The sequence below is a fragment of the Leopardus geoffroyi genome, chromosome A1 (genome assembly GCF_018350155.1).
Source record: "Leopardus geoffroyi isolate Oge1 chromosome A1, O.geoffroyi_Oge1_pat1.0, whole genome shotgun sequence".
NCBI classification, from domain to species: domain Eukaryota; kingdom Metazoa; phylum Chordata; class Mammalia; order Carnivora; family Felidae; genus Leopardus; species Leopardus geoffroyi.
The window spans coordinates 196,921,969-196,948,879 of NC_059326.1; the positions used below are offsets into that span (position 1 = coordinate 196,921,969).

Here is a 26,911-nt window from a genome sequence, read left to right on the forward strand (position 1 = left end):
ACTGACATGCAGCTTCAGTGACAAGTAGAATCATAACGGTGATGATGTACGCAATGCACAGGTCTGTTTCCTTCTCATCCCCCGCGGACTCTAAGCTCTAAGACAATGGGGAAAGACTGTCCTGTTGAGTCTGTGCTCCTAGCACCCAATGCAGAACCTGACAGGGACTATGGCTCCATAATGAACAAATGAATAAATATATGACTGAATAGGTGAATGAACGAATGGATGAATGAACGGATGAGTAAGTGAATTCTGACCTAGAATAAGGGGCAAATTATCTGGCCAGACAGAGTCCACCCTGCAGAGATACAGGAGTTGGCCAAGTGACCTTCAGCCTTACCACAAGCTCTACCCTCACAAGGCCAACAGTGGCTGCCGATGACCACAGACAGTACACGCATGGGATGGAGGGATGAGGGTCCTGGTATAAGGGGGCAAGAAGAAGAGGTCCCTACCACCCAGGCTATTGCTACGAAGAGAGTAATCCAGAACAGAAAATACCCCAAGCTGCCCACCTGGCCTTTTTTTAGAACATAAACCCCCGGGGCACCAGGACTCCTTCCCAGAGCAGTGGTGTCCCTGAGAGTCCAGGGCCTCCACATTATTCCCTGTCACTTCAGCTCTGTTACCAGTGGCTCCAGCCAGCCCAGCCCCCAGAAAAGCCTTGCTGGTTTCTCTGCATCATGACCCTGCCCTGGGCCCAGATATTCCAATTCTAAGAACCTCCCTCTTATGAAGCAACCCAATTAGCTCCCTGACCTCAGTTCTCTGCAACTCCCTGCGCAGCCGGGCGTTAAATCGCAGATCCAGGAGTGGAAATTGACTTTGCCGATGGTGGCTGTGGGCGCTGACACCATTAGGTGGCGAGCCGACGAGGGAGCCCTCATCTGTTAGGAGGGCACTGCCAGAGCTGCTCTGAATCCAGGAATGCCTCCATTCTGCCACTTCTGAAGGCCTTGTGGACCCTACTCATTCCAAACTAGTGCGGAAGCTCCAGCGACAGCCTAAAATGCATTTACTCACTCACCTCCCCCAGCCGGACACAGCGATCCCCCCAGGCGAGGCCAGCTCTGATTTAAAACGAGCTCATCGTCTGCTCTGAAAAGATGCTCATATATGCCAGATCTCTTGACATAGACGCCCCCCGCCCCCCCTCCTTGGATCCTGTCCACACAGTCAGACGAGTGTTCTGTGAGCGACAAACCCTGCCACACAAGACCTTTGCCCTTGCTGCCCCTAACTGCCTAGAACACCTTTTTTCCAGAAACCTGCTTTCTTTCTGATTTCTCTGTCATCCCACAGGGGCTTCCAGACCACCCTTTCTCATGGAGCTCACGGACCCCCCATCACATGTCCTTGTCTTACGGATTCTCTTCTCAGGGCTTATCCTCAGCTGAAGTCACCTTGTTTTCTGTCACCCTGTGCCCAGCTCCCTGTGGGCAGGACTGGGCTCGTAGCTGTGTCCCCAGGCCCAAGCACACAAGAAATGAACTTAAACATAGGTTGGATGAGAGGGAAACATCCCACGGCCGAACAATGAATGAAGCAACGAGACCCAGGCTGAGGGGTCAGGAAGCCAGGTCCAGTCTTGGTGGGATATCAAACAAGCCACTGGACCACAAGGCTACAGCTGCTCAGTCCTTGTGGGGGGGAACAAGGGTGGCAGACTGAGTCAAGTTCCCTAAGGTTATGGAAAAGGAGCATCTCACAGGAAGTAAGTCATGTGCAGAGTCTATAGGGGCAGGGAAAACCCCAGGTCCCCTTGGAGTGTGTGTCCTAGAGCTTCTAGATACAGGCCAGGCAGAATCTAGTGACAGTGACCAGACTGTGCAGCTGTTACTATGACCAAGAACAACAATGAGCATAAGCAAGAATCTAGGACATAAACTCCCCCAGGCCAGGGACCCTGCTTCTTTTCTGCTATACCCCCAACATCTGGGCCAGCACTGGCACATACAGGCACTTGAGTAAGTTGTGTTTTTTTTTCATAACTTGTTTTTTACAAATGCCTCCTACGTGGTAAGTACTTGGTATTCAAAGTCCACTGATTCTCCAAATCACAAAGCTTTGTGGCTAGGACTCCCATGATGACCTCAGAGATGTGAAGTAAGATGTCCTACCAACAAGGCAGGGCAGAACAAGGCCTTGACCCCAGGGTGTCAGGCGCCAGAGCCCGGCTCCCTGCTTACCCGGCTGCCACGCCTCCTGCAAAGCCAAACAGCGATAATGACACCATTTACCAAGTCCCATCATGTGCCAGACGGGCAGGGCGCTACCACTGTGGTCGCAGTAATCCCTTCCAGCAGCCCTCTGCCCTCCACAGAGAAGGTAACTACAGCCCAAAAGGGTAACATCACCTGGTGCAGAGGCTGCAGCTAACAGCTGGCAGAAGTGGGGTCCGATCTAGAGATTTCTCAGTTCTGAAGTACAGCCTCCTGGGGTTCAGCCACACTGCACTCCCATGGAAGGGAGAGGCTGTCACGGAAGCTGGGATAATTTAGTATAAAAATCAGAATGCTCTCGAAGAAACGACACGTTGCCCATGGCTCCTGCTACAGCGAGACAACTCAGGACCCCACTCCTAGACAGGCCTGCCTCTGACTTAGGACTCTGGCAGGTTCATTCTCTCTGGGCCTCAGTTTCCCCACATGTTTAACCAGGTGACGAGCCTCTGGAGCTCTAGGAATCCCAACTCTATCGCTCCCTTGAACCTTAGTAAATATTAATGAAGTATTATGTTTTTACAGCTTTCCACAGTTTATAAAACACTTTTACATTGATGATCTCACCCATCCAATAACCCACCTGTGGAACGAACATCCTGACTTACAGAGTGGGAAACAGTGACTCAGAGAGTTTAGGTGACTCAGCCAAGGTCACACAGCGGGTAGGTAACAGGACTAGGGTCTGGATCCCAGCCCTACCTAGTCCAGTAGGCTTTTTCCTCCAACTGGGCTGCCTGCTGGAGGAAGGTTGGGGCCCCAGGAGACACCAGGGTATTGGAAGGGAAAGTAAGGAAAAACAAGCATACCCCAAAAAAATCAGTAAGAAAAGAATTAACAACACAATAGGCAGTTCTTTGGAGACGAAACACAAGCGACCCTTAACCAGGAAGGAAAGTCTGCAAATTAAAACTCCAAAGAAACACCAGAGTAACAGAGATCAAAAAAAATTTAATACCACGCCGTGTTGGTGAAGGTGTTGAGGAAGCAAGCGGTTCTCGTGCATTTCTGTGGAAATGTAAAACTGATCAAATGTCATCAAAGGGACTGTGGCAGTCGCCATCAACACTGTAAACGCACACACCCTTTCACTGGACAACTGCCCCGGGAGGTATTTTTCCTACACATCTGCCACACACGTGCAAAATGACACAAGATGTCCACTGCCTGGTTTATCTCTGGAAGAACATGTTGGAAGTTGGGGGGGGGGGGGGGGCGCCTGGGTGGCTCAGTAGTTGAGCGTCCGACTTCGGCTCCGACTTGTTGAGTTCGAGCCCCGCGTCAGGCTCTGTGCTGACAGCTCAGAGCCCGGAGCCTGCTTCAGATTCTGTGTCTCCCCCTCTCTCTGCCCCTCCCCGCCTCGTGCTCTCTTTCTCGCTCGCTCTCTCGCTCTCAAAAATAAACATGAAAAAAACCTTATTTTTAATAATAAAATAAAAAATTAAAAAAATATAAAAATATAAAAAAGAAACGTACACTTAGATAGATACGACATACATTGTGTGGACTAAGAGCCAAACCTCAGGAGTGGTCAAACCCTGAAGTACAATGGCCCACGGTCATGTGAAATACTTGGAGGTGGTCAGATATTGTCCAAACGTGGTACTGCCTGAGTGAAAACAATAGCAGCTGCTGTGGGGGCCTTGTATCTGTTTATGACCCTACAACTTGCAATTAGCTTTGAAACCCACGATATGTGCGTTTTCACAGCAGAGCAGGGACTGAAAGCGGTCACATGAAAGGCTGAAAGAGGTCACATGGTGGGTGACAGTTACACCAGGACTGGAGCTGAGGTTCTCTCCCTGTCAAGGTCACAGGCAGAAATCAGCTCACAAATGCCAGCGGGGAGGCAGGGAAAGTGTACCCAAGCAGGGCAACTTTTGGCTGGAGGTGGGACCTACAGTGTTATTTTAAAGAAAAAAAAAAAAAAAAAAAAAGCACTGTTTTTGACTGGTTATTTCTGGGTGCTGGATTATTTTCTGTTTTTGTTTGGCCCATTTGTATTCTCTCAAATTTCAATAAATTAATATCTGCCACTTATTCATAACAAGAAAATATATTTATATAAAAAAAAACAAAATGGATAATCTGCTACATCGTTGAAAGGCACTGAAACATCCCAAACTGTTAAAGAATGGTTGTTTCTTTTTTTTTTTTAATGTTTATTTATTTTGAAAGAGAGTGAGAGCAAGGGAGGAGCAGAGAGAGAGAATCCCAAGCAGATTCTGTGCTGTCAGCACGGAGCCCTATGTGGGGCCCGAACCCAGAAAGTGTGAGATCGTGACCTGAGCCGAAATCAAGAGTCGGACGCTCAACCGACTGAGCCACTCAGATGCCCCAAGAATGGTTGATTCTTAAGGGTAAGAGAGTATATAGGATGGGTGGGTGTGGGGGGGGGGGGGGGGCGTAACCTCACTTTTTTTGACTTATTAGTTCCAAACATTGGAAATTTTTAAACTATTTAAAAACACTTTCTAGTAAAAAAAAAAAAAAAATTTAATTCATGTTCATTTTAAATACCTAACTATATATATTGCATATGTGGAACCAACAACTAAAATCTAAAATGAAAGGAAGAATTCAAGGCAGTAAGTCATCTCTCGAAGACATTCTGGGGTTAATGGCAAATTATAGAGCAGTTAAACAAACATCTGAGTTATAGTAATGTAAAACTGTTGTTTTAAAAATCTCATCATTTTTAGCTTCCTCTATTACCCGAAAAAACTGCTTTGAAATTAACTCGCTCCGTGAGGCTCAGAACAGACTTCCCCTGGATGCAGGCAGATCCCATCTCCCAGGCTGAAGCGGGGCCAGGCTGCCTGCGCGGGCACCCACCACGTACACATGGACCTGCCTGTCAGGCGTAGTCGCCTAATCCATGCGGCTGCAAAATCCAGCAGCTGGCGAGGGCCCGAGGGGGTTGGGTAGCTCCGGTGTTGAATTGCCTATTGGCCACATGGTACAGTAAGTGTGGTCGCTCTTTTTCCACTTGATGTGAGCTTTCCTTAAATAATTGCAGACCTCGTGGTTGCACCCGGCAGGAGCTCTGCGTGAAAGGCACCAGGGCCCGAGGATGGCCATCTGAGCCTCAGAGAGCACCCACGGCCGAGTCTGCAGACTCCCACAGTATCTCAGAGCTCACTGACACCTTCCCTCCCCTACTGAAGTATTTCTTCGCTGAAACAGCGAGGGCTGAAAGACAGTCTTAAAGATTACAAAATGATTCAAGATGGATAACACAGCACTGTAGAAAAAAAAGGAAGAAATCAATTTTAGGTATAATCCGCAGAGGATTTTGAATAATTTGCTCCTTTAAAAAAAAAAAAAAAACCTGGCCCGAAGTTCCTAAATTGCGCCCAATCTTTCCACCCCCATGAGTGACTTATCCCAATGTTCCGTGATTCACCGGGGAGGTTGGAAATCGGGGATTCTCCTGCCTAGAGTTCCTCCTCTGCCTTCTCCTCCTTCCAAACCCACTCACTGCAGGCACATGATCCCACGACAAATTTCTTCCAACTTGGAGTTCAAAGAGAAGTCAGCACCTGTCACCAGGAAAGGGGACACAACCTGGAAAGTAAGAACCTGCGACGGGCTTTGCTCACTGGATGGAGGGAAGTGATGTCGCCCAACTGAGATGTGAGAGTTATCTGGCTCCCTCCGGCTCCAGTAACTTACCTCCCTTTCCCTCCAGCACCTGGCGGTTCCGCCCCAAGCAGACAGCCCCCACAGTGGAATAATAATGAGTCACCAATGGCAGAGATGAGAGAGTTGGGGAAAGCCAGAGCCCAGAGAGAAGGCCAGACTTGTCCAAGATCACACAGCAAAGAGGGACAAGGGACAGGCAGGACCGGAACCCAGATCTTCTTCCCAGGCTCCCAAGGATAATGCTGCCACCACCATGGGACTCGGTCCTCAGCGCAGCTACAAACTTCTCTAAACAACTCTCTTCCCTAACTCTAACTCAGAGGGATCAATGGAAATTACACTTTTCGGGGGGAGTTGCAATTCTTGCAAAATCACACAATGGAAGGATGTCGCAACCTCAAGAAGACTGGGGATCACTGCTCCAAGGAGAATTCGAAATGATCCTGGGAACTCAGTCTAAGACAAGGCAGTGACAGGAATGACTGAGAGGCCCTTTCAAAGGCTACCCCAACTTGACCAGGTGGGTCTTGTGCCCCTCTCCAGGTCCACTTTCCACTTGGGGGCAAGGGGGGGTGCGGCGTAAGTCTCACATTCCTACCAAGTTCCCGCAACAGTGACCTTATTGGGCAAGACATTTCAACACGCCTGGACTCGGGTTCTTCATCTGTAAAATGGAAATGAAAATCCTCCTGAGGACATGAATTATGGATGTGGAACGCACTGAGAATTTTACAGAAATGTGCTAAAAGGGATAACAGTGGTGGCAAGAGGAATAACCACAGTTAGACCACGGCAACACCTATCATTATCGTCACTGCATTTACTCTGTAAAGCTACCAACCCTTCCCCTGTCCAGCAAGGACCTGGTGGGTGGACGGGGCCTGCTGCTTTATTGGGCAAAGGCCTTCAGTCAGGAATGCAGGTGAGAACCTGTGCCCCAGCCTTGTGTCTCCACATCTAGGACCTGCACAGACCACAGGGTGATGACACTCACCCACCCTGCCTGTGAGGCCTGGGGAAAACCTAGTCACCCTCCCTAAGACCTCCCCACTCCCCTGAGCAGCCTCCAGCTAGCTTTCCAGGCTGGAAATCTCAGCGCTCCTCCTTGTATCTCTTCCAGATACTCAGATCATCCTCTACGTCCTTACCCTCACGGGAATCCTGGGAGCAGCGCAAACCCTCCATCCTGGGGCGGGAGCTCCCGTCTCCCCTGAGTCACTCGCGGCTCGTTCACCAGCCACAGGACGAACAGGGCCTTGTGACAGGCTGGTCTTTCCCTGCGATGCCCTTCCCCACCATGTCAGCCAGCTCCAGCTCACCTCTCCACACGCCGTCTGCTACACAGGCTGTCTGGACACTCCCTCTGCACCGGCCACTTTCCATGGCCATCTGCAGATGGGTTCTTCCCGGGCCAAGGAGCAGGGCTTGTGCAAATCTGCAATCCTCGCTTCCCACACCCAGGGAGTGACTGCTGCGTGGACAGAAAAAGGAAGAGGCACCAAATGCTAACCTACAGTCTGTAATTCATGGGGTCTTCCAGTCTCCTCCACCAATGTGTCATCAAAGCAAGCAGTCACTGATTGTAACTATTGCTAATAACAACACCCAGGCACAGCACTCTCTTCAAACATTATTATCTTCTCGTTGCAACCGCCCACTGAAATACTGATTATTATCCCATTTCAGGTAAGGAAACTGAGGCCCAGGCAGACTAAGTAACACGCTCTAAGTCACTCAGCTGCTAAAGATCCTAGACTCAGACTCTGGCCGAAAGCTCTAGTCTTAACTAACCTCTATCCAAGCCTGCCTTGTGCTGGCCCTCGAAATCCAGACCCCAGGCTAACGTCTACCACTGGAGCCAGCTGACAGCTCTCCTTCCCTCGCTGTCCCACAACTGGATCACTGAAAACTTACCGTGAGGTCACCTGAGCAAAGGAGACCTTTCTCCTCATTCTGGAGTGGAATTTAAATCTCCCTCCTCCCCCTCACGCTTTTCACTTCATCCTTGAGCCCATCCTGCTCTCCCCAGGGCTTGATCCACTAATCTGGGCCAACTGTGGCTCGAGGGAGAGGAATCTTGGGCAAAATACCACCACTGTCCTCTAGGCCCACCTGCTACAGTGTCCAGCTTACAGACCACCCCACCCCCACCCCCAGAGGTGGGAGACCGCCACATTCCTGCTGGTGGCTGGGCTGCAAAGTACAAAGCAGGCGGCCACATCCGCGGCCACTAGGACAAAGAGCAACTGCTGGAGAAGCTGAAGGCCCAGGGCGCTGCTGAGCACGACACGGGGCCGTACCCACGCAACAAGGAAGGGCTGTTGCCCAACCCTGGGGAGAAGGTGGCGTGAGGTCCCCGGGACACTGGGGTATGATTCCTGGGGGACAGGTCCCTGGTCACACCTGCCTGCTAGGCCCCAGATGGGGGGGCTGGTCAGTAAAGAAGACATTTCCTCCCGGTCCACCACTCACCCTCTGAGCCTCGAGTCCCTCACCTGAAGAATGGGGCTTTATCTCCGGGGGCTGCCAGGAGAATTAAGTGAGCTCACCCCAGTGGCCAGTACAGATTAAGGGCTCAAAGCAAATTCATTCATTCATTCATTCATTCATTCATTCAAGAAACATTCAGGGGCGCGTGGGTGGCTCGGTCAGTTAAGGATCTGACTTCGACTCAGGTCACGATCTCACAGTTGAGTTCGAGCCCCGTGTCGGGCTCTGTGCTGACAGCTCAGAGCCTGGAGCCTGCTTCGGATTCTGTGTCTCCCTGTTTCTTTGCTCCTCCCCTGCTCACACTCTGTCTCTGTCTCTCAAAACTGAATAAATGTTAAAGAAGAAAAGGAAGGAAGGAAGGAAGGAAGGAAGGAAGGAAGGAAGGAAGGAAGATTCAGTGAAGGCCAATCACGTGCTGGGCCCTGGGCTAGGTGCTAGGGATACAGTGGAAACCACTCAGGCAATATACAGGCCTTGTGGAGCCTTTCATTCCCACAGGGGCAACAGGTAACCAACGAGGTACAAATTCAGAAACATGAGAGTATTTGGGAATGGTATGTGCCTTAAAGAAAAGAGAATATGGTGCTGGGATAGAAAGGGGTCAGGGCAGGAAGGTCAAAGAAAGCCTTCATGAGGACATGTCTCAGCAGATCTGGAGGAGGAAAGGGAACAGCAAACCATAATGCCTGGGAAGAGCATTTCTGAAAGAGGGAACAGCACATGCAAAGGCTTCACTACACTAACTTGAAGACTATTTTCGTGATCACTTGAGCCACACCCCGTCCACTCCATAGAAGCGGCACATACGGCTGGGAGGACAGTGAGCTGGGCATCCGGAGAACAGGGTTCTAATCCCCTTGCTTCCCCTAAACCACCATATGGCTTGGGACCATGACCAACAGACACCCTTTGATCTGTAAGGGTCCCGATAAATCCAACGATCCCTGATCTGAGGATCTGTAAATGGCTTGCATTCCCTCAAGCTCCTTCCTTTTCCCCTCTTCCAATCCACCCACCTCTTGAAGTAATCATGATTTCCCCCAAACCCCCAAGTGGCCCCGTAAGTGAGGAGGTGACTGAGGATCAAGGAAGACAGATATAGAGATGAAGGCAATAGCTGACAACTGATCTGCTGCACTCTCTCGGTTCCATTTCCCCATCTGTAAAATGGGAATAGTACCCCCCGCCCCTGCCTACAACAGAATTGATGTGAAGATCGAGTGGAAATGCCACATAAGGAAGCTACCCTGTTTTATACAGAAGGGGCTTCTATCTGCTTCTGGGTCTTTTGTATCCTAAGTGCTACCCTGTGTTCTGGACTAAGGCAGAAAGGACAGAGAGGGGAGGGAATGACAGAGTTAATGCCAGATACTCTACGAACAGTATCTGATTGTTCAAGACCAAAGCAGGGTGCCATGAGAGGGAGCCTTCTAAAAACACAGAAGCTTAAGGGCCGGCTCTCAAAGATTCTCATTCACTGAGTCTGGGACAGCCCCAGACGTGTAATTATTATTGTTTTAATTACACAGTTGATTCCGATATGCACTCATGGTTGAGAACCACTGATTAGTTCTACCAACCCTGGAAGGTAGGACATATTAGTATTCCCATCTGGGAGCTGGGTAACTAGAGCACAGAGCGGCTGTCTAACTCCTTGGATCACACAGCTAAGATCTGAACCAGACAGTTTGCTCTCATTAATCATGAGGCTACACATTTTTTTTTTTTTTTTTTTTTTTTTAGGTTTTATTTTTAAGTAATCTCTACGCCCAACGTGGGGCTCGAACTCACAACCCCGAGATCAAGAGTCGCATGCTCTAGAGACTGAGCCAGCCAGGTGCCCCAGGGCTACACAATTTCTTGAGGCCAGTCATACAGACTCCTACTGCATCTATACATACATACTCCTGTGCAGCCCTAAAAATACAAAAACCAACACCTCACATTCACAGTTAAAACTGTTAAAGTTAACTGCATTAACTTTCAGAGAAACTTCTATGGCAGGACCGACTCCTTATTCACTTGGCATTATTGGGGAATAACGTGTGTTCACATAAGGCAAGTTTGTAGGTAACTTTGGAACTTTTCCTGCTTTTGATCGACTTCCTGTTTTAGGTGGTTAATGCCAAATTGTACTTCACTCTTCCTTGCTTCCTCGAACAGAGAACACTGGACAGAATATACCTCTCCTTGGGAAAATTTCTGTCTCTATGGCCCATTAACTTTGTAACTTCTATAAGGTGTATTCCGGAACGAGAGGCCTCCTTGTCCCTTTACCAAAAGGCTCCCGGTTGCCTGCCCAGAAACATGTCCACGTGTTTCTACCTCTGATAGAACCGCGTCCCCACCCCCAACCTGTCCCATGCCTGCACGGACACACACTAAGTGAACTGGCTTACTGCTACTGAAGTCATGAGGTGTGGACAGGACTTCCAGGCTTGTAAGAATGGTGTGTAAACTAAGAGTGAGTTGGTCCTGAGCAGGAAGGGCGGGGGGGGGGGGGGGTGGGAGGGGGGGCGCTGATACTATGCAGAACAGGGTCTTGAGTGGATTCTGTGCAAGGCAAGATTGATACCACGTGGAGTTAATTGTCTCAGGCTACAGAGTGTGGTCACTGGACGTTGAGGGCTCCCTCTCTGCTTTTCCTGCCTGAATTTCCCCCTTTCTTCCTCCAGAGTGGAGGCCAGTCTGCCTGATTCCTCTGGAATAAGCAGACGGGCAATGGCCAGAAGGCCCAAAGGAAGGTGCTGGTTTCGATCTCTTTGGAAGGTGTGGGAATATTAGACCAGACACCTCCCTGCAACCACAGAGACTCCTAAAGCCCTGAGCCCCTCCACAATGGGGCCAGAGCAATGCCCTGTAACAGACTGGATTCCAGCAGTGGTTTAACGTTCTATAAAGACATGTCCACTGCAGATGCGTTCTGATAGCGGGGTTCTGGAGGCTCCAAAAAATGTTTGTCTTTGATTCCATTGTGTGCAAGTCCTATCTTGGAGACAAGGACAGCAGGCCCCTTGTGAAGACCAGTACGACTCCCCCAGTCCCCTCGCCCACATACCCCAACATAGTTCCAAGCAGAGAAGGGTTGCCTCTGGGGCCAAGCAAATGGTTGGTGAATTTCCTGAAAGCTCGAATAGCATTTGTTCAGACAGTCAGTCAACAAACATCTATTGAGGGCCTATATTGTACCTGCATCTGGTAAGGCACTGGGGGATCTGATGGTGAACCAGCTTGATGAGGTCCCTTTCCTTAGGGATCTCCGGTCCTGAGTGGGTAGAGGAGAGAACAGTGAAGAATAAACACATAAACAAAGGTTATCACAAGCTGGGACCAGAGTTTTGCATTTAACAAGGCTCTAGGGAAAGCCAGGGGTGGGGACAAACCTTGCACACAGTGGGCCCTACATAAATGGATGTCTACTCTTCATACAAATCCTCCCCCAAAGCAACTCCTCTTCCGCACCCCTGTCTCAGCTATAGGGATGCCACTGAGGCCCCTGCACTCTGGGCCTTCTCTCTCACATCCCACTCACTTCCACTTAGCACCCCCCCCCCCTTGGCTGAAGCCAAGTGCAGATGCCTCCTTCCTGTAGCCCATCACCCACACTGGAGTCCTTTCTCTGTGCTCAGCCAGATTACCCACACTGCGGTGGTTAAGACCAAGTGCTCTGAAGCCAGGCAGACCCAGGTTCAAGTCCCAGCCTCGCCACTATCTGCCTGAAGGATGCGGGGCAAGCCACTGAACTTGCAACCTCTGCTTTCTGGTCTGTCGTAGCACCAGACTCACCAGATGGTTGAGGATTAAATAAGAAAATGCACCCGAAAGTCCCAGCCTAGAACCTGGCATGAATCAAGTGGTCATTAAGGGTTAGCTGTTTCTACGATTACTGTTATTAATAACAATATTAATGAAAACCTTTGCTGGAGCACCTGGCTGGCTCAGTCAGTAGAGCATGCGACTCTTGATCTCAGGGTCATGTGTTCAAGCCCCACGCTGGGCATGGAGCCTACTAAAAAGAAAAACAACAACAACAGAAAACCTTTGCTGACTCCTCCCTGCATGCCAAGTGCAAAGTCCTGGATGGTCAGAGCTCTCCCCTTTAGCCAGCTTCCCCGTTTTGTTTTGGGGTGACTAGAGGGCAGGGATAAGCTCAGCAGGGTGGTAGAGTACACAGTGGGGCAGGGCACAGGAGAGGTCTATAACAGATGGGGGGATCACAGAGCAGAAAGGGCCCACTTGCAAGAGGGAGAATTAGATGCGGTGGAACTCCCGCTGGGCCTTGAAGGATGCAGCCAGAGGTGGGGAGAGGAGACAGACGCCTCATGCTAGGAGTCCTAGCGGCTGCCTGGCACAGGAAGGAATGGCACCAACACCACAAACTCTGTGGAGTCAGCCTCAGCCTACTCAACTGTAAAATGGGGAGACCGATGGGCACTCCTTCATGGGGTTCCTCAGAGATTAATGTGACTGTGAATAATTTACATGACTGACTTGGCATAGGACCTGACCGAGGAACCTGAGGCCAGACTGCGAACCCCTGACACCAGGCCCATGTTAAGATTATTATATTGTTCTGTTTCTGCAGCACCAGATCCAGCATGGCATAGTCTCACACTAGTTGAGGAATAAATTGCTAGAAGGGTAGGCAGGCATTTGAGGCCTTGAATGCCATCACCAGGAGCTCACTTCTGCAGGCTGTGCAGGGTGGACCCGCAGACGTTTTGAACAGTGGCTGCTGTAGCCTCTGGGATCACGAGCAGCGTGGAGGCTGGGTCATCCATGGTGTCAAGGAGCCAAGACAGGGCCCTCCTCCCCAGCGTCCTGGGTACCACGCTTCCCGCAAGGAGGCTGAGACCAGAAATAAAGGCTCCAACAGCCACGTTGCCAAGGCTGTTTGCCATGGCAACCTCAGGGAGCCACTCGTGGGCCGGCTGCCGCAACTGCTCAGGGCTTGGTTTCTAACGTCTCCTCGCTCTCCCTCTGCTAAATGGCTGTGTTCTGCCAGGCAAGCAAGGGAGAAAACACGGCTGCAGGGCTGCTGGGGAACATCCCTCTCAGCCAAGCAGGGCTCGCCCGGCTGAGTTCCCAGACAGTGGGTCCCAGACAGCCGAGCGTCTGCTATCCAGAGCCAGCCCTGCGCATGTAGACAGGAGCTAGGGGTCCTGTCCTGCCTCTGCTAGGTGACCCGAAGCCAGTCCCTGGTCAGCTCCCAGCCTGTTTCCTCACTTCGAGGTAAGGGCACTGAGTAAGATGGTCTGTAAGGCACTCCAGCTCCCCGAAAGCTGTTTTCCACTGGTGTGTTTATACATCCTTGTCATTGTCATCATCCTAGTGGCAACTGTTTGCTGAGTGCTTACTCTATGTCAGGCAATGCTGTGAGCGTTATCCATTCTCTGCTGTAGCTATCCAAAGAAAACACCACGATTCTCCCCAATAGTGTACGTGAGGCCTTGAATGCCATACCCAGGAGCTTGCTTCTACAACTGGGGTCAGAAAGGTTAAGACACTTGCTCAAGTGTCTCGTCACACAGCTAGTAAGTGGTAGGCCCCTGATTTTAAACCCTTGGCAGCGAAACTCCAAAGCCGAGAGCTCTTTTTTTTTTTTTTTTTTTTCAACGTTTATTTATTTTTGGGACAGAGACAGACAGAGCATGAACGGGGGAGGGGCAGAGAGAGAGGGAGACACAGAATCGGAAACAGGCTCCAGGCTCTGAGCCATCAGCCCAGAGCCCGACGCGGGGCTCGAACTCACGGACCGCGAGATCGTGACCTGGCTGAAGTCGGACGCTTAACCGACTGCGCCACCCAGGCACCCCCAAAGCCGAGAGCTCTTAACCACTACCTGGTTCTTCTCTCTTCAAGTAGCATCTAACTGGATTCAGTTTTCTAAAAGTCAATATTGCGGTCCTTGCTAAGGTTGGGTGGGATTCCTCTTCAGCTCCCTCGGAAGCAGAGGGGGAAGGAAAACATAATACTCTGGAAGAGAAACCTCAGGGCGGCCTCAATGGGATCAAGGCCCCAGAGCTCAGTGGGACGGCAAAAGGCGGGGTCTACACTGGATTTGTCTGTTTTATTACCAACAATGGCTCCTACTCACTGAACATTCCTAAGCATTTTACAGGCATCATGTCAACAGTCCTAAAACCCTCCAAACTATGTGCTACTATCCGTCCCACTTCCCAGGTGAAACACCTGAGGCACAAAGAAGCCTGTGCCAAGGTCACAGGGCTCCCAGAATCAGAGCCCAACCCTAGGGCTCAAGGTCTCTCAGCCACTTAAACAAATAATCGGGGCAAATGTTTGTTTTCTTACCTAAAAGAGGGAGCTGTAATTACAGGCCTTTGGGGATAATTAATCAATGACTTTACCCTCCCATTTGTAAAAGTCTCTCTGGTCTCTTACCCTACTCCTGGGCAGCAAATCCGTCTCTGCCCTGAAGAGTAGTCAGGGTGGGGGGAAAAATTAAAAAAGAAAGAAAGGGCAGGGTGGGGAGCCCAGGAGTCTAGCTGCCATCAGGGGCCTATAGACCCTGTGCCCAGCCCAGCTGTATGCTTCAGATCGGACCCTCCCTCAGCCCTGTGAACCCAGGCTTCTGACCCCCCCATCGCCACCCCCTGACTTACTCACTGGGTAATCGTTATGAAAGCACCTAATGAAGAAACCCAGGGTTAACTGCTAGGGGCATGGGGGCGCCTTTGGGGTTTAGGAGCTGTAAGAGTAGGAAACAAATGCAGCCTGTCCGGGGGTGGCAGTGGAATGCACCCCAGGATCCCACAGCCACCACAAAGCCCAGCCACCTGGGCAACGGTATCTCTGAGGACTATCCACCTGTCTGTCCCCCAGAGCCAAGACACCCCCTCCCCAAGTCCTGATACTGGAAAAGAATAGGTCTGAGAGGGACCTGGACCTCTTCCAGCTAAGTGGCTTCTTCTGTGCCTCGCTCCGTATTCCTCTTCTGGAAAAGGCAGGGAAAGAGTGGATGCTCTCCAATGACCCTCCCAAGCATGGCAGGACAGGACGGGGCTCAGGGGTCAATGTTCAAATCCCAGGCTAGACCCTCACGAGCTGCAAGCCCCCAAGTGGCTAACCCAATCCCTGAGCACTTACAAAATGGGGACAAGAGAGCTAACGTCACTGGGAGAAACCATGTGATAGTACTCAAAAGTCTCTTTTCACAAATACACGCTGAAACAGTCACGGACGACAGGATGTGGTGTGTGCGTGGATGAACAAGAATGGCCATGGGTCCAAAATGGCAGAATCAGGCTGATGGGAACATGGGGATTCACTATACCATTCCGTGGCCAGCCCCTTCTGTATGTGTTGGACATTTTCCAGAGTAAAATGTTTAAAACACAAACTTCTCTTCAGAGAACCTGACACCTAATCACATAAAACATTCTTCTGCTCAAAAAAAAAAAAAAAAAAATCATCTACGTAACGGGTAACCGGAAAGCTAGCTCAGGATAAAAATACTATTTCTTGCCCTCCCAGAGCTGTCAACCTAGCGGTAGGGACAAAAACACGCAGACACCAGAGGGACAGTAGGTAGCACCGTCCATGTGAGTGGTAGACTTAAGAGGCTTCCCCTGGAGGACAGGTGTGGGGGTGGGAGGAGCCCGAAGTGCAGGTGGGCTAGGAATACATTTAAACGGTGGGGTGGAGTGATTTCCTAAATGAGTAAACTTAATGCGACCTACATTAGGAAAAAAAACATACCCATTATTTGGTGCTGATTATACGGCACGCATCGGCACGCATCGCGTTAGGCGCTTTCAATCCATTTGCATTTGGTTTTCATTGACTTCTTGCCACAACTTTATAAGGCAAGTACTATTTATTGTTATCTTTATACAGGAGGAAACAGGAGTGCAGGGAGGTTATGGGACCCACCAGGGGTCTCACAGCCAGCAACCGGCCAAGGCCAACCCACGGAGGATGAGTGAGTGCAGTGGCCACACCAGGGATGAGCAGCTGTGCCTGGAGAGCGGGGAGAAGGTGGCACCACAACGATGGCATCGGAGCTGGATCTGGAAGGATGAGTATGGAAATGGGAGAAATAGTGGCAGAGGAGATAGACTACACTTCCAGGAAGAAGATTCATGACATACCCTGGGGGAGGGGGAGGGGACATCCATACCGAAAGGGAAAGTAGACAAAGCAGGATAATGTCAGGGGCCTGGCTCTCCAAGTTCAAGTCCTTGGAGGCCCTTGAACATTTAAACTTGGGGCTTTAGTGTAAAAGTCCTGGGAAGCCACGGGGGGGGGGGGGGGGGGGTGGGGGTGGATGTGTGAGCGAGGGAATGGCATCAGACGTGCATTCTAGTAACTGCAGGAATCCCATAGTCATGAAAAGACAAGACCCAGACCGGAAGAGGGGGAGAGGAACAGAAAGGACAATCCAATCCAATCCAGTTGATTCTACATCAACCGAGAGTCCACAGGACCGATGTGAGGCACTGGAGTACCTTGGAGAAGAAATAGCAAATGGGCCTGCTCATTCTCTTCCAAATGACTTTATCTGGGTCTCCTTCACCCTCACATAAGAATTATGTTTCCCTCTTTTGCATAAAAAAAGACTGCATGAAGGGGAGTTTGCTTACACTTAATCCTGCCCTTCCAAAGTGCTTCAAAAAGAATTCCAAGTGTTCTGAGCTGCAGGCTGCGACTCATTTTATATACATTATATTATTTGACTCTCAACCCTGGGAGTTAGGGACTACAATCCCCACTTCAGAGATTGAGAAACTGAGGCCTAGAGAAGCAGAGGGCCTGATGAGTTGTCTTCTCTCTCCCTCTCTCTCTCTCTCTCTCTGCAATGTGCCTTCATTCGCTCGAGGTGCTAGAAACACACTGCACAGAAGTCATCCCTGCCTCTCCCTGCCTCGGGAGCTTGGAGTCACGTGGTCTGGGAACCTCGCCTCTGATCCTGGCTCTTCTACTCACTCCAAGACAGCGTAGGTAGATTATCTTCAGCAAGCCAGCCAGTTCTCTGAAACTAAAATCCTCATCTGTAAAATGGTAATATAATGGCACCTACCCTTTGTAGACTCTCCCTGAGGACAAAACGCAACAATGCAAAAACAATGCTTGGCAGAGTGCACGGCATCTAAAGGATGCTCCGACAGATGTCGCTGAGGATGATGAAGGAGGAGTTAGCTGTTAGCACTGCAGTGCTCATGTTATGACCTCACTTCTAAGCCCAAGTCCCCATTTGCAAGGCTGCTTCTGACTCAAGCCAGTATTCCTTCTATTATTCCAGAGAGAGAGAGAGAGAGAGAGGGAAAAGGGTGACTCATACCCTGGCAATGGTGAAGCTTCTGGCTGGCCTGCAGCAGCTGGGGAGAGGAGAGTCCCAAGGTGAAGGGGAAATATGAGCCCCCCAGGGCCCAGTTGCTGGGCCATTGCCTTTCCTGGCTTTCACAGGCATCCTGATCATTAGTACCAGCCACGGAGCCCCATTCAAAGTGGAGCCCTGCCCTCAGGTAAACAAAGCCAGCACACATGTCCCCTTCTGGGCTCAGGTGAGGAAGTTACTCCCCCTGTTCCCACACAGGTGAGGGGTGGGCAAAACCACCCAGCCAAGGCTGCACTCCAACCTGCCCCTCTAGATGCCTGCAATGTTGACTTGGAAAAGCAGTTAGCCCTGGCATGGGGGGCCATGGAAGCTGGGGGGCTATGGAAGCTGCAACACTGCATACCCAACAGGTGAACACTAAGGAGTTCAAGCCATTTTCCCAAATCTCCATGTGACGGGGCCCCTTCTCAGTACTCAGGTCCAATTTTAGAACACTGAGGGGATAGGACACCAATTGAGAAATGGGCCAAATCATAAACATGACATTTCACAGAACAGAACCAAAAATGGCCCATCATCATATGGGGGGGGGGGGGGGCAGGGGGGAAGCATTACAAGTGAACAAAGAAATGCACGTTAAAACAAAAGGTTAAAAGAATTTATTGATGAACAGACTGGCAAAAATGAAAACCAATTAAAACACCAAGAGTTTTCTGGCTACAGGGAACCAGGCATTCCCACACAATGCTGGTAAGTGTGTAAATTACCACAATCCTTCTAGAAGGCAATCCAGAAATGTGTTTCCCAAACGCCTGCATAGTTCCTTTGACAGAGTAATTTCACTTCTAGGAATTTAAATGAAGGAAAGAAGACATATGCAAAGATATTCATTTCAGCATGGCTTACAAGAACAACAAAAATTGTAAACAACTTAAATGGCTAACAATAAAGGACTCATTAAATACATTTTGGTTCAACCCTCAATGAAATACTACATAACCATTCAGATAGTATGATATTAAGTAGAATATTTATTGATGTGGAAAGACAATCACAGCATATTGTTTGGAGGAGAAAAAAAAAGCATATTACAACAGCATGATTCCAAGTTACATTAGTATATAATGAGTGACTCCATTTTTGTGCAAAGATATAATTGATAGGAGTGACTCCATTTTTGGGCAAAAGATATAATCGATAGGAATCAATGGGAAAGAAAGGTCTGGAAATATATATATATAAATTAACAGGGGTTACCTTTGGGTAAGATTACCTATTTTCAATTTCCTCTTCATGCCTGCCAGTATTTTCTAACAATTCTATAATTGAATATTTTTAAGTGGTAAGAGATTAGACCACATGATTTGTAAAGCTCTGACATTTTGGGCATCTATCTATGATTGATGTCCCAAGCGACTTCAAACAACCCATATTTAGTGTGGGCTTACTGTGTGGCCTTTAGAGCCTAACTCATGGCCTATAGCTGTAGCTTTCTGCATTCCTTTCTACCCATACTGACTGCCCAGCTGTCTCAGGGACCGCCTAGGAGCTTCCCCTGTAGTTCACGTGCCTAGCCAAGAGCCAAGCAAAGGAATTCAGCACGGTGGCAGGTGCCACGGGGCCACAAAGAGATGAAAGGCACAACTCTAGTTCCAGAATCTTACTGGGCCACAGGACTCACACACAAAATGCTTGGTTGTATCACACAGACTAAGAAAACCAAAAGAGACACAAAGCAGAGCAAGCCAGGAAAGGAAGGCCTGCTCGAGAGGGCCATGCAGGAACAGTGGGTGAGGGCACTGGAGGCAAGGGGCACAGGCTGGGCAAAGGTGAAGCCAACCCAAAGTCCTCTGGGATACGTGCCCCAAACCTTTCCAAGAAACTTTCACAATCCTCGGTCTGCAGAATTTCTGAACTTTGGCCCGAATGGGTAAAAGTTAAGTCTCCTAAACACAAGTCCTCCCTCTCTCTAACTCTGGATTAGCCACCAAAGGCAAGTCTTTTGGATAAAGACAATAAATTAGCTTTTTATTCGCTTTCCCCACCCCTTGGGGGGGGGGGTCGGGAAAGGAGGGAGGGACAGGGAGGGTCTGGAAGAGGAGAGGGAGTTGCAGGAACAACCAGACATCTCACATGCAAGCAGAGCTCACCCCCACCACCTCGACCTCCTCTTCTCTTGCCTGCAACACCAGCCCCATTTGACAGATGGAGGAAAGGAGGCTCAGAGAGTTCAAATGGCTCGCTCTGGGGTCACCCAGCCAGAGAGTGGGGAAGGCGACTCCACTCAGGCCTTCTGACTCCAAGTCCAGTGCTATTTCGAGGTAACACACAGGACCTGGAGTCAGGAGCCCTGGGTGGCTCTGTCACCCGCTGGCTGCGTGGTCCTGTACAAGCCGCTCACCCCTCGCAGCCTCTAACCCCAACTGTAAAATGAGGAGGCATGCGATGGCCCGCCCAGGTCCTCTTCCGGCTGGGCTCTATGAACCTTCTAGGGGTGGCTGCAAAGCTCCCCTATCAATTACATTTCCCAAGTTGGGCCGGCAAAGATCACCAGAGGAGCCTCTGCCTGTCACGTGGTTAAATAAAAAAAGCAAACGTCCCAGATTAACTTTCACTGCACTGCTTCTGCTGACAGCCGATTACCCAATTTTCTAGTTTCCTTGGGTGAAATATCCCTGCAGGGTAGGCCCACTGCGAGACTAAAGGGCAAATAATGAATTACCGGTGAGCCTAAGAACACGAAAGATGGAGTTAAAACCAGGGTCCAGAACGGACGGTTTTTGCTCTGGGTCCCCGAACGAGTCCCCTGCTATTTCAGGCTTCCTTCACCCGAGTCTCAGTCGCGAGGTTTGGAGGCACCCCCAGACAAGTGCAAGGGATGAGGACAGAACTTTCCCGGGGGCAGCTCTGTCCCGCCCGCACCCAGTCCTCCTAGGTAGGCCCAGGCTGTCGGCTGGGGCTGGGGAGGGGGGCGGCAGTAACGGGGCGGCGGTGGTGCTGGGGCTGGGATCTGCCTTCCGAGTAGACGTGGGCGCGGGGCGGGCGACGGCGCCCGGTGACCGCCGCGGGAGCTCCACTGCAGTTTCGTCAGAGGTAAAGGTACGCGCCCGGCGCGCGCGGCGTGTGCACACAAACACACACACCCGCGCGCGCAGACCGCTCATCACACACACTACCCACCCCACCCCCGGCCCTAAGAATGCGCGATCACACGCCACCACCCCCTCGGCCCCAGCCCCGAAACCACCCCAGCACGCCCGCCACCGACCACGAGGCCCCGCGGCTCCCTGACGCATGGATGTCTGCAGCGGGCGAGGGTCGGCCTTCTCCCGCGCGCGGCGGGCTTCCTCTCCGCGACACCCCGCCACGCCGCGCCGTCCCAGCCGCCAGCCGGGAGTCGCCGCCCGGAGCTGAACGTCTCGGCTGCTGCGCGTCCCCTCCAAGTCGAGTCTCACGGCTAGGAGTCAGCTTGCAAGCCTCTCCCCGCCCACCCGGTCCCATGACAGCTGCTGCCGCCCAAAGACAGGCAGATTATAACAAGAAGCAAAGTTTCCCTCTCTCTCCTCCCACCGCCCGCCCCCCCTCCGCCTTCCCCCTCCCTTCCAGTGTTATGCAAAACGAGCCGGCACCGGCGCTCCGACTCCAGGTACCAAACCAGCCCTCGCGAGCCGCGCCCGGTTCCGCCCGGCGGCCCCCTCTCCGCGCCCAGCCGTGCGCCCGCATCCGGGGTCTCATTCTCGCCTCCGCCGCATCCCCAGCCTCCCCGCTACCCGCAGCCGGGCGCCGGGAGAAAAAGCCATAACTATGGGGCCAAACTTTATGCTTGCAACAGGCATGGGGTGGGGAAAACCAAGGAAGGGGTGGGGGGCGCGTACGCCTAGTGCAGGCAGGCATTTTCGGTGGCGGCTCGTCCCAGCAGCAGCCCCCCCCCCCCGCTCCCCGTCTCCAAGTCACCAGCTCTCTCGCCTCCCCCCGCCCCGGCACACCAGAGCACCCTCTCCTGTCACGCGCGTGTCGCCGGTGGGGCTCCCAGGCGCAGCCAGAGCCCGGGACGCCGCCTCGCCTTCCCTTCCCCCAGCATCGCCGGGCGCGCACCGGGGCCGCGCGCCGCAGGGGGGACCCAGGCGCCCCCAGACAGCCTTTCCACCCCCATCCTGCCGTGCTTTTCCCCCCGGGGGATCGGCCGGTAGCGAAACCAGGAAGGTGCTATCTCCGGCCGCATGTCCACGTGCCCCGCAGACCCCCTAAGCCCTTAGCCGGCAACCGGCAGGAAACTCTGCGCTGCAGGCGCCGATGGGGAGCCGCGGGGGGCCAGCAGCAGCACTCCGGGCACCCGAGACCGGAGGACCAGGGCACTCGGGGGACCGGGGCAGGCGTCTGAGCCGGGGCCACAAGTCCACGTGAAAGTACGGCAGCAAGTGCCGGCAGTCTGAGGGCGCGCCTCCAGCACCCAGGGCCAGCCTGAGGGTCCCCCACACCTTGGCGCGGCTCCACCTCCCCAAGGAAACGCGGTAACCCCCACTTCTGCCGGCGGGGGGGGGGCAGACTCCAAGCACCCGAGGCCAGACCCTCCCCAGCGGCCGTAGCTCCCCCCACGCTCCGGCTTGCGCGGGGGGAGCCCCCAGCTCCCTACCTCCGAAACAGAGATCCTCTCAGGGTGCAAGGAAAGGGGGGCTCCGCAGCCGGGAACCCCCGATCCCCCGATGGACCCACCGTCGCCTCCCGGCCTCCGCGGCTGCGACGGCAGCCCCCGCAGCTCAGCACCCCTGGCCCCCGGCCCGCGGCCCCTGCTGGCCGTACCTGCGTGTCGGCGAGATAGTTGAGGAAGAAGGAGGAGAGCTCTTCGTCCAGCAGCGCGCCGCAGTCGTTCCCCGCCATCTTCCAGCCGCGGCTGCAGCGTGCGGCGGAGTCAGCGCCGAGCCGGCCGGGGGGAGGGAGCGAGCGAGCAAGCGAGGGAGGCGGGAGGAGGGAGCGAGGCCGGCGGGAGGCGGAGGGCGGAGCTCAGGGCCCGGCTGCCGCAGGGCCGCTGGCTGCGGGGGCGGGGCCGCGCGGTGCCCGCGCGAGCCGGGGGTCGCGCCCCCACTTCCTTGCGCCACGTCTGGCGCCGGGGTCCTCGCTCGCAGCCCCCGGCCCGGAGGAAAGCGCCCGCAGCTGGGTGACGATGCCCCAGCCAGCGGCCCGGTGCCTGCGCAGCAATGCGGGCAGCCCCCCGCTCCTGCCAGAGCGAATCACGTTGCGTTAGCGCTGGGCGGGTCCTTTGAGACAACCTGCTTCTGCACAGCTGGGGAAACTGAGGCCCGAGAAGGCAGAGGACTTGGTTTGAAGTCACTGTGCATTTCAATAGCAGGAAGACACAGTACATAAGCTCAGGTCCGACTGCCCCAGAGGTTTGAGGTTTTCTGCCTGAGCTGCAAGACCAGAGAGGGAGGAAAACCATAGGTCAAAGGTGGAGAAATCAGGGAAGGCTCCTCAAAGGAGGTAGCCTTTTTTTTTTTTTTTTCTTTTCCTTGAAAAATGCATTGACTCGTAATCTATTAAGTTTGACCATCTCCCTCCGGTCTCCCTTCACTCCCCTACCCCTGAATAAACTTCCATGACTTCTCTTACCATGCATGGCTCACATGCCCGCTTCCCCGGGCCCCCTGGCCTCCCAGTTCCTTTGATGAACCCTCTCGATACCCGCATCTACACACAGTGCTTTCCACTGACCAGCAGCCATCTACCTAGTAACCACATCTTCAGCGGATGGGTCCCCACTGCCCTTCACACTGTCAACCCCTTCTTTCTCCCGCCACCCCCACCGCCATGGGCCCCCTTAGCTCTACAGGCCTTTCCTTTCGGGGCATCTGGGTGACTCAGTTGGTTAAGCATCCAATTCTCGATTCAGCTCAGATCATGATCCCACAGTTCTTGAGTTCCAGCCCCACATGGAGCTCTGCCCTGACAGCATGGAGCCTGCTTGGGATTCTCCACACACACACACACATACACACACACACACACACACACACACAACACCGTGCCTTTCTCTCTCTCTCTTTCTCTCTCTCTCCCTCTCTCTCTCTCTCAAAATAAATAAATAAACTTAAAAAAATAAAAATAAAACACTGGCCATAGCTGCCATCTTACATTTGGTTCAGTGAAGATTTGGTCTTCACGTCTCTCCTTACTAGACCCTAAGACCCATGAAGGCAGGGACTGAATCTGCTTTCCCATTTGCTATATCTCCAGCGCCTGGCACATAGTAGGTGCTTAATAAACAATGTGTTAACTATAAAATCCAGGGGATTTTGATTCCCCCACACCCCCACCACCCGTTGAATAGATAAGGAAACTGCCCAGAGCCGATGGTGCCAGAACCAGAACTCAGGCCTCCTGACTGTAACCTTGGACTCTCATCATCATGCCCTGCTGTTTGCCAGGCAGCACATGAGGGCACCACCTGGATAAAGGCATAAGGAGGGAAGATTTAGGCCTGTTTCATTGGGCACGCCTGCCTCCTGCTCTCCTCCCCCACTGGCACTCAGGAGGGCGGCCCCACCCTGCCCACCCTGCCCACCCTGCGTGGGCTCCCTCCCAGCCAGAGGAGGAAACAGGGAGAGTTCTCAGTACACCTGCTCAGACTTGAACACCAGAGCAAGAGCTTCCTTCTTCTCCAGTCTGAGGTTCCCAGAACCGCAGGGTGTGATTTCACTCTTTGGGCTTTAGGCCAGCGCGCTTTTAAGGAATAAAGAATCCCAACAGAGAGCCTCCATCTAGCCTTGGAGCACTAGCCTGGGATTCAGGAGTCCCGGGTCCTGGTCCAGTCCTGCTACATCTTGTCTCAGTATTGGGCAACTCAGGAGATCAAGAGCATGGGCAACCCCCCCCCCACCCCCACCCCACCGCAGTCAGACTATCTGGTTCTGAACCCCTGCCAATCATCTAGTGTCAGGCCTTGGTTTCCTCGTCTACACCAGTGGAAATCATAGAATTACTTACTTCATAGGGATGTTATGATGAGTGAAGAGGTAAAATGTGTAAAGTGCTTGGCACGGTGCCTGACCTCACGGGGAAAAACACTAAACTCTGGTCCTCTGTTTCCTCATCTGTAAAAATGGGGAGAAAATACACGTCCCTTGAAGGAACGGGCCGGTGTTACTTTCCTTTCTTCCAGCACTCACAGGCTGCTGGCTGCCTTGGACTCCTGTAGATCCGGATTTGAATCCTGGTGCTCGCTAGCTGTGTGCCCTTGGTCATTTACTCAACCTCTCTGAGCCCCAGTTTCCTCCCCATAGGGTTCTTGTGAGGGTTGCACAAATCAGTGCACGTAAAAGAAATTGCTGGGCCCTGCACCTGGCAGATAGCTGGGCTCGTCCTCCCTCATCGTCATCACCGTCACCAAGGTCATCGTCATTAGCACCAAGGACTTTGCTGCCGCTGCCCACAGACCCCAGTCAGAACCCTGCAGGACAAGTTTCCAGAGATGTCCCTACCAGATCCAGCATGGCCTGTGACTGGCGTTGAGCCCCTTGCAGCCGAGAGGCCAGACTTGGGGAGTCCCCAAGGCCAGCCATCTCCAGGCTTTGGCCTTGCACAACCACAGTACCAGACAGGGCCTCCCAGGGAAGGCCTCAACAGTGCTCGAAACTCTGGTGTCCTTAAACTCTGGTGTCGACAGAAGAGCCACAAACTGAGCAGCTTCAAGGACTTTCTCACCAATCACTATGTCCTCAGAACAGGCTTCTGGCTGGCAAACAACTCAGGTGATAAGACTCCCCACCTGAGATATGTAGCTTTCTTTTCAAAAGCACATTTCAAAATGCCTCCATCACAAGCCACCTACAGAGCTCAGCCTCCTCACCCTCTCTGGTCCATGGAAAGACTCAAAGATCTTCGTTGAGAACAGAAGCCCTCAAGAAACCTAAGGTGCTAGGTGATCTTGTGCAATTTGCTTGCCCTCCGTCAGGCTGTTTCCCTGCCTTTAAAACAAAAGAGCTGTGCTCACTTGGGCAGCACGTATACTAAAATTGGAACGACACAGAGAAGATTAGCATGGCCCCTGCACGAGGATAAAACAAAGGAGCTAAACTAAACGACAGTTTCCTGAACCCTGCAGCTCCAATATGATAGCCGTTTATAGGTTACTGGCTAAAACTTCGCTTTTCCATACCACACATGGGCCAGATACCTGAACGTGTATTATCTCAGGTTGTTTTCAACAACCCTGAGTAGTCGGCATTATGATATCCATGTAATGACTGAGGAAACTAAAGCTTAAGAGGGGTTAAAGTGATTAGCCCAAGACCGAGCAGTTAGAGACGCAGCCGAGATTTGAACCCAGGTTTGTGTCTGGTCCAAGCCACAGACCCTTGAAAGGAATTAAGAAAAACCTCACACCAGTTAACCACTCCCAAGAAGCCGGAATGGTGGCACATTTCTTGTTTTATGACTTCCAAGTGAAGGGCAATAATAATGCCAAACTTGGACTTCATGTGGCTCGCTCCTATCTGCTCTGCCTTTTTATTGGCCTCGCCTCTCCTGAGATTAGTGAAAGTTTGCTTTGCACATACACCCGGCAAAGCCCAGACTCCTCCAGGTTCCACGGAAATGGCGACAGCAATATGAACCTTTTTCACTTGATTATAGTCACCACTGACAAATGCTCAAAATTAAAAACAACAGCATTTTCTCCCTTCTGATCCTAGGAGCATACTTTATTCAGACGCTTATAACTGTGGCTCTCAAACTCTGGAGGGCACGACGGCCACCTGGGCTCTGCTACCAGAGATTACAATCGGGTAGCTCTGCAGTGGGCCCAGGAATCTGCATTTAAGAGGCTCCCCTAGATGACGCTTCCTACAAGAAACTACCCATCGTTCAGCCAATATTTAATGAGCACCTACTACGTGCCAGCCGCTGCGCTAGGTGCCATGGATAAATCAGAGAACACGGTGGCTGACGACCTGGCTGCATTCTATTCACGGATCAGGGCATGGTGAATTTTCTTTGAGGGAGGGAGAGCGCTAGGACCTGGGTCTTTAGAATCACTTGGGTTTCCTGCCGGCCACCCACAACTCGGATTCTGTGACCCATGCCAGGGAATCAGAAACACACCTATTTCCCAGTTTCTGTCCAGGAGGCAGAAATTCGAGCCAAGAGGAACTAAAAAACACCCGCTTTGTGTTGTCAATTCTGACAGCCATCTCCACCTTTCGCTGAACACAGAACTTGAGAGCTGCAGGGGTGCAGGGGAGAAGGCGTTATCTACCCC

General features: G+C 52.1%; 1 protein-coding gene and 1 non-coding gene across 3 annotated transcripts in view; one reads left to right on the forward strand and one right to left on the reverse strand.

Moving 5' to 3' along the window:
• Positions 1–22,806, reverse strand: part of PPARGC1B (PPARG coactivator 1 beta) — a 112,056-nt gene extending 89,250 nt beyond the window's left edge. Inside the window, exon 1 of one of the 2 annotated variants that reach the window (XM_045437402.1) lies at positions 22,459–22,806. In XM_045437402.1, the coding sequence (XP_045293358.1) occupies positions 22,459–22,536 (78 nt within the window). In that variant the 5' untranslated portion in view covers positions 22,537–22,806. The remainder of the gene's footprint in view (positions 1–22,458) is intronic. The other variant, XM_045437410.1, reaches the window with a different exon arrangement.
• Positions 22,807–25,637: 2,831 nt separating this feature from the next.
• LOC123581662 lies at positions 25,638–25,745 on the forward strand. The gene has a single exon (XR_006703918.1). It is a non-coding gene; the product is annotated as a U6 spliceosomal RNA (small nuclear RNA).
• The last annotated feature ends 1,166 nt before the right edge of the window (positions 25,746–26,911 follow it).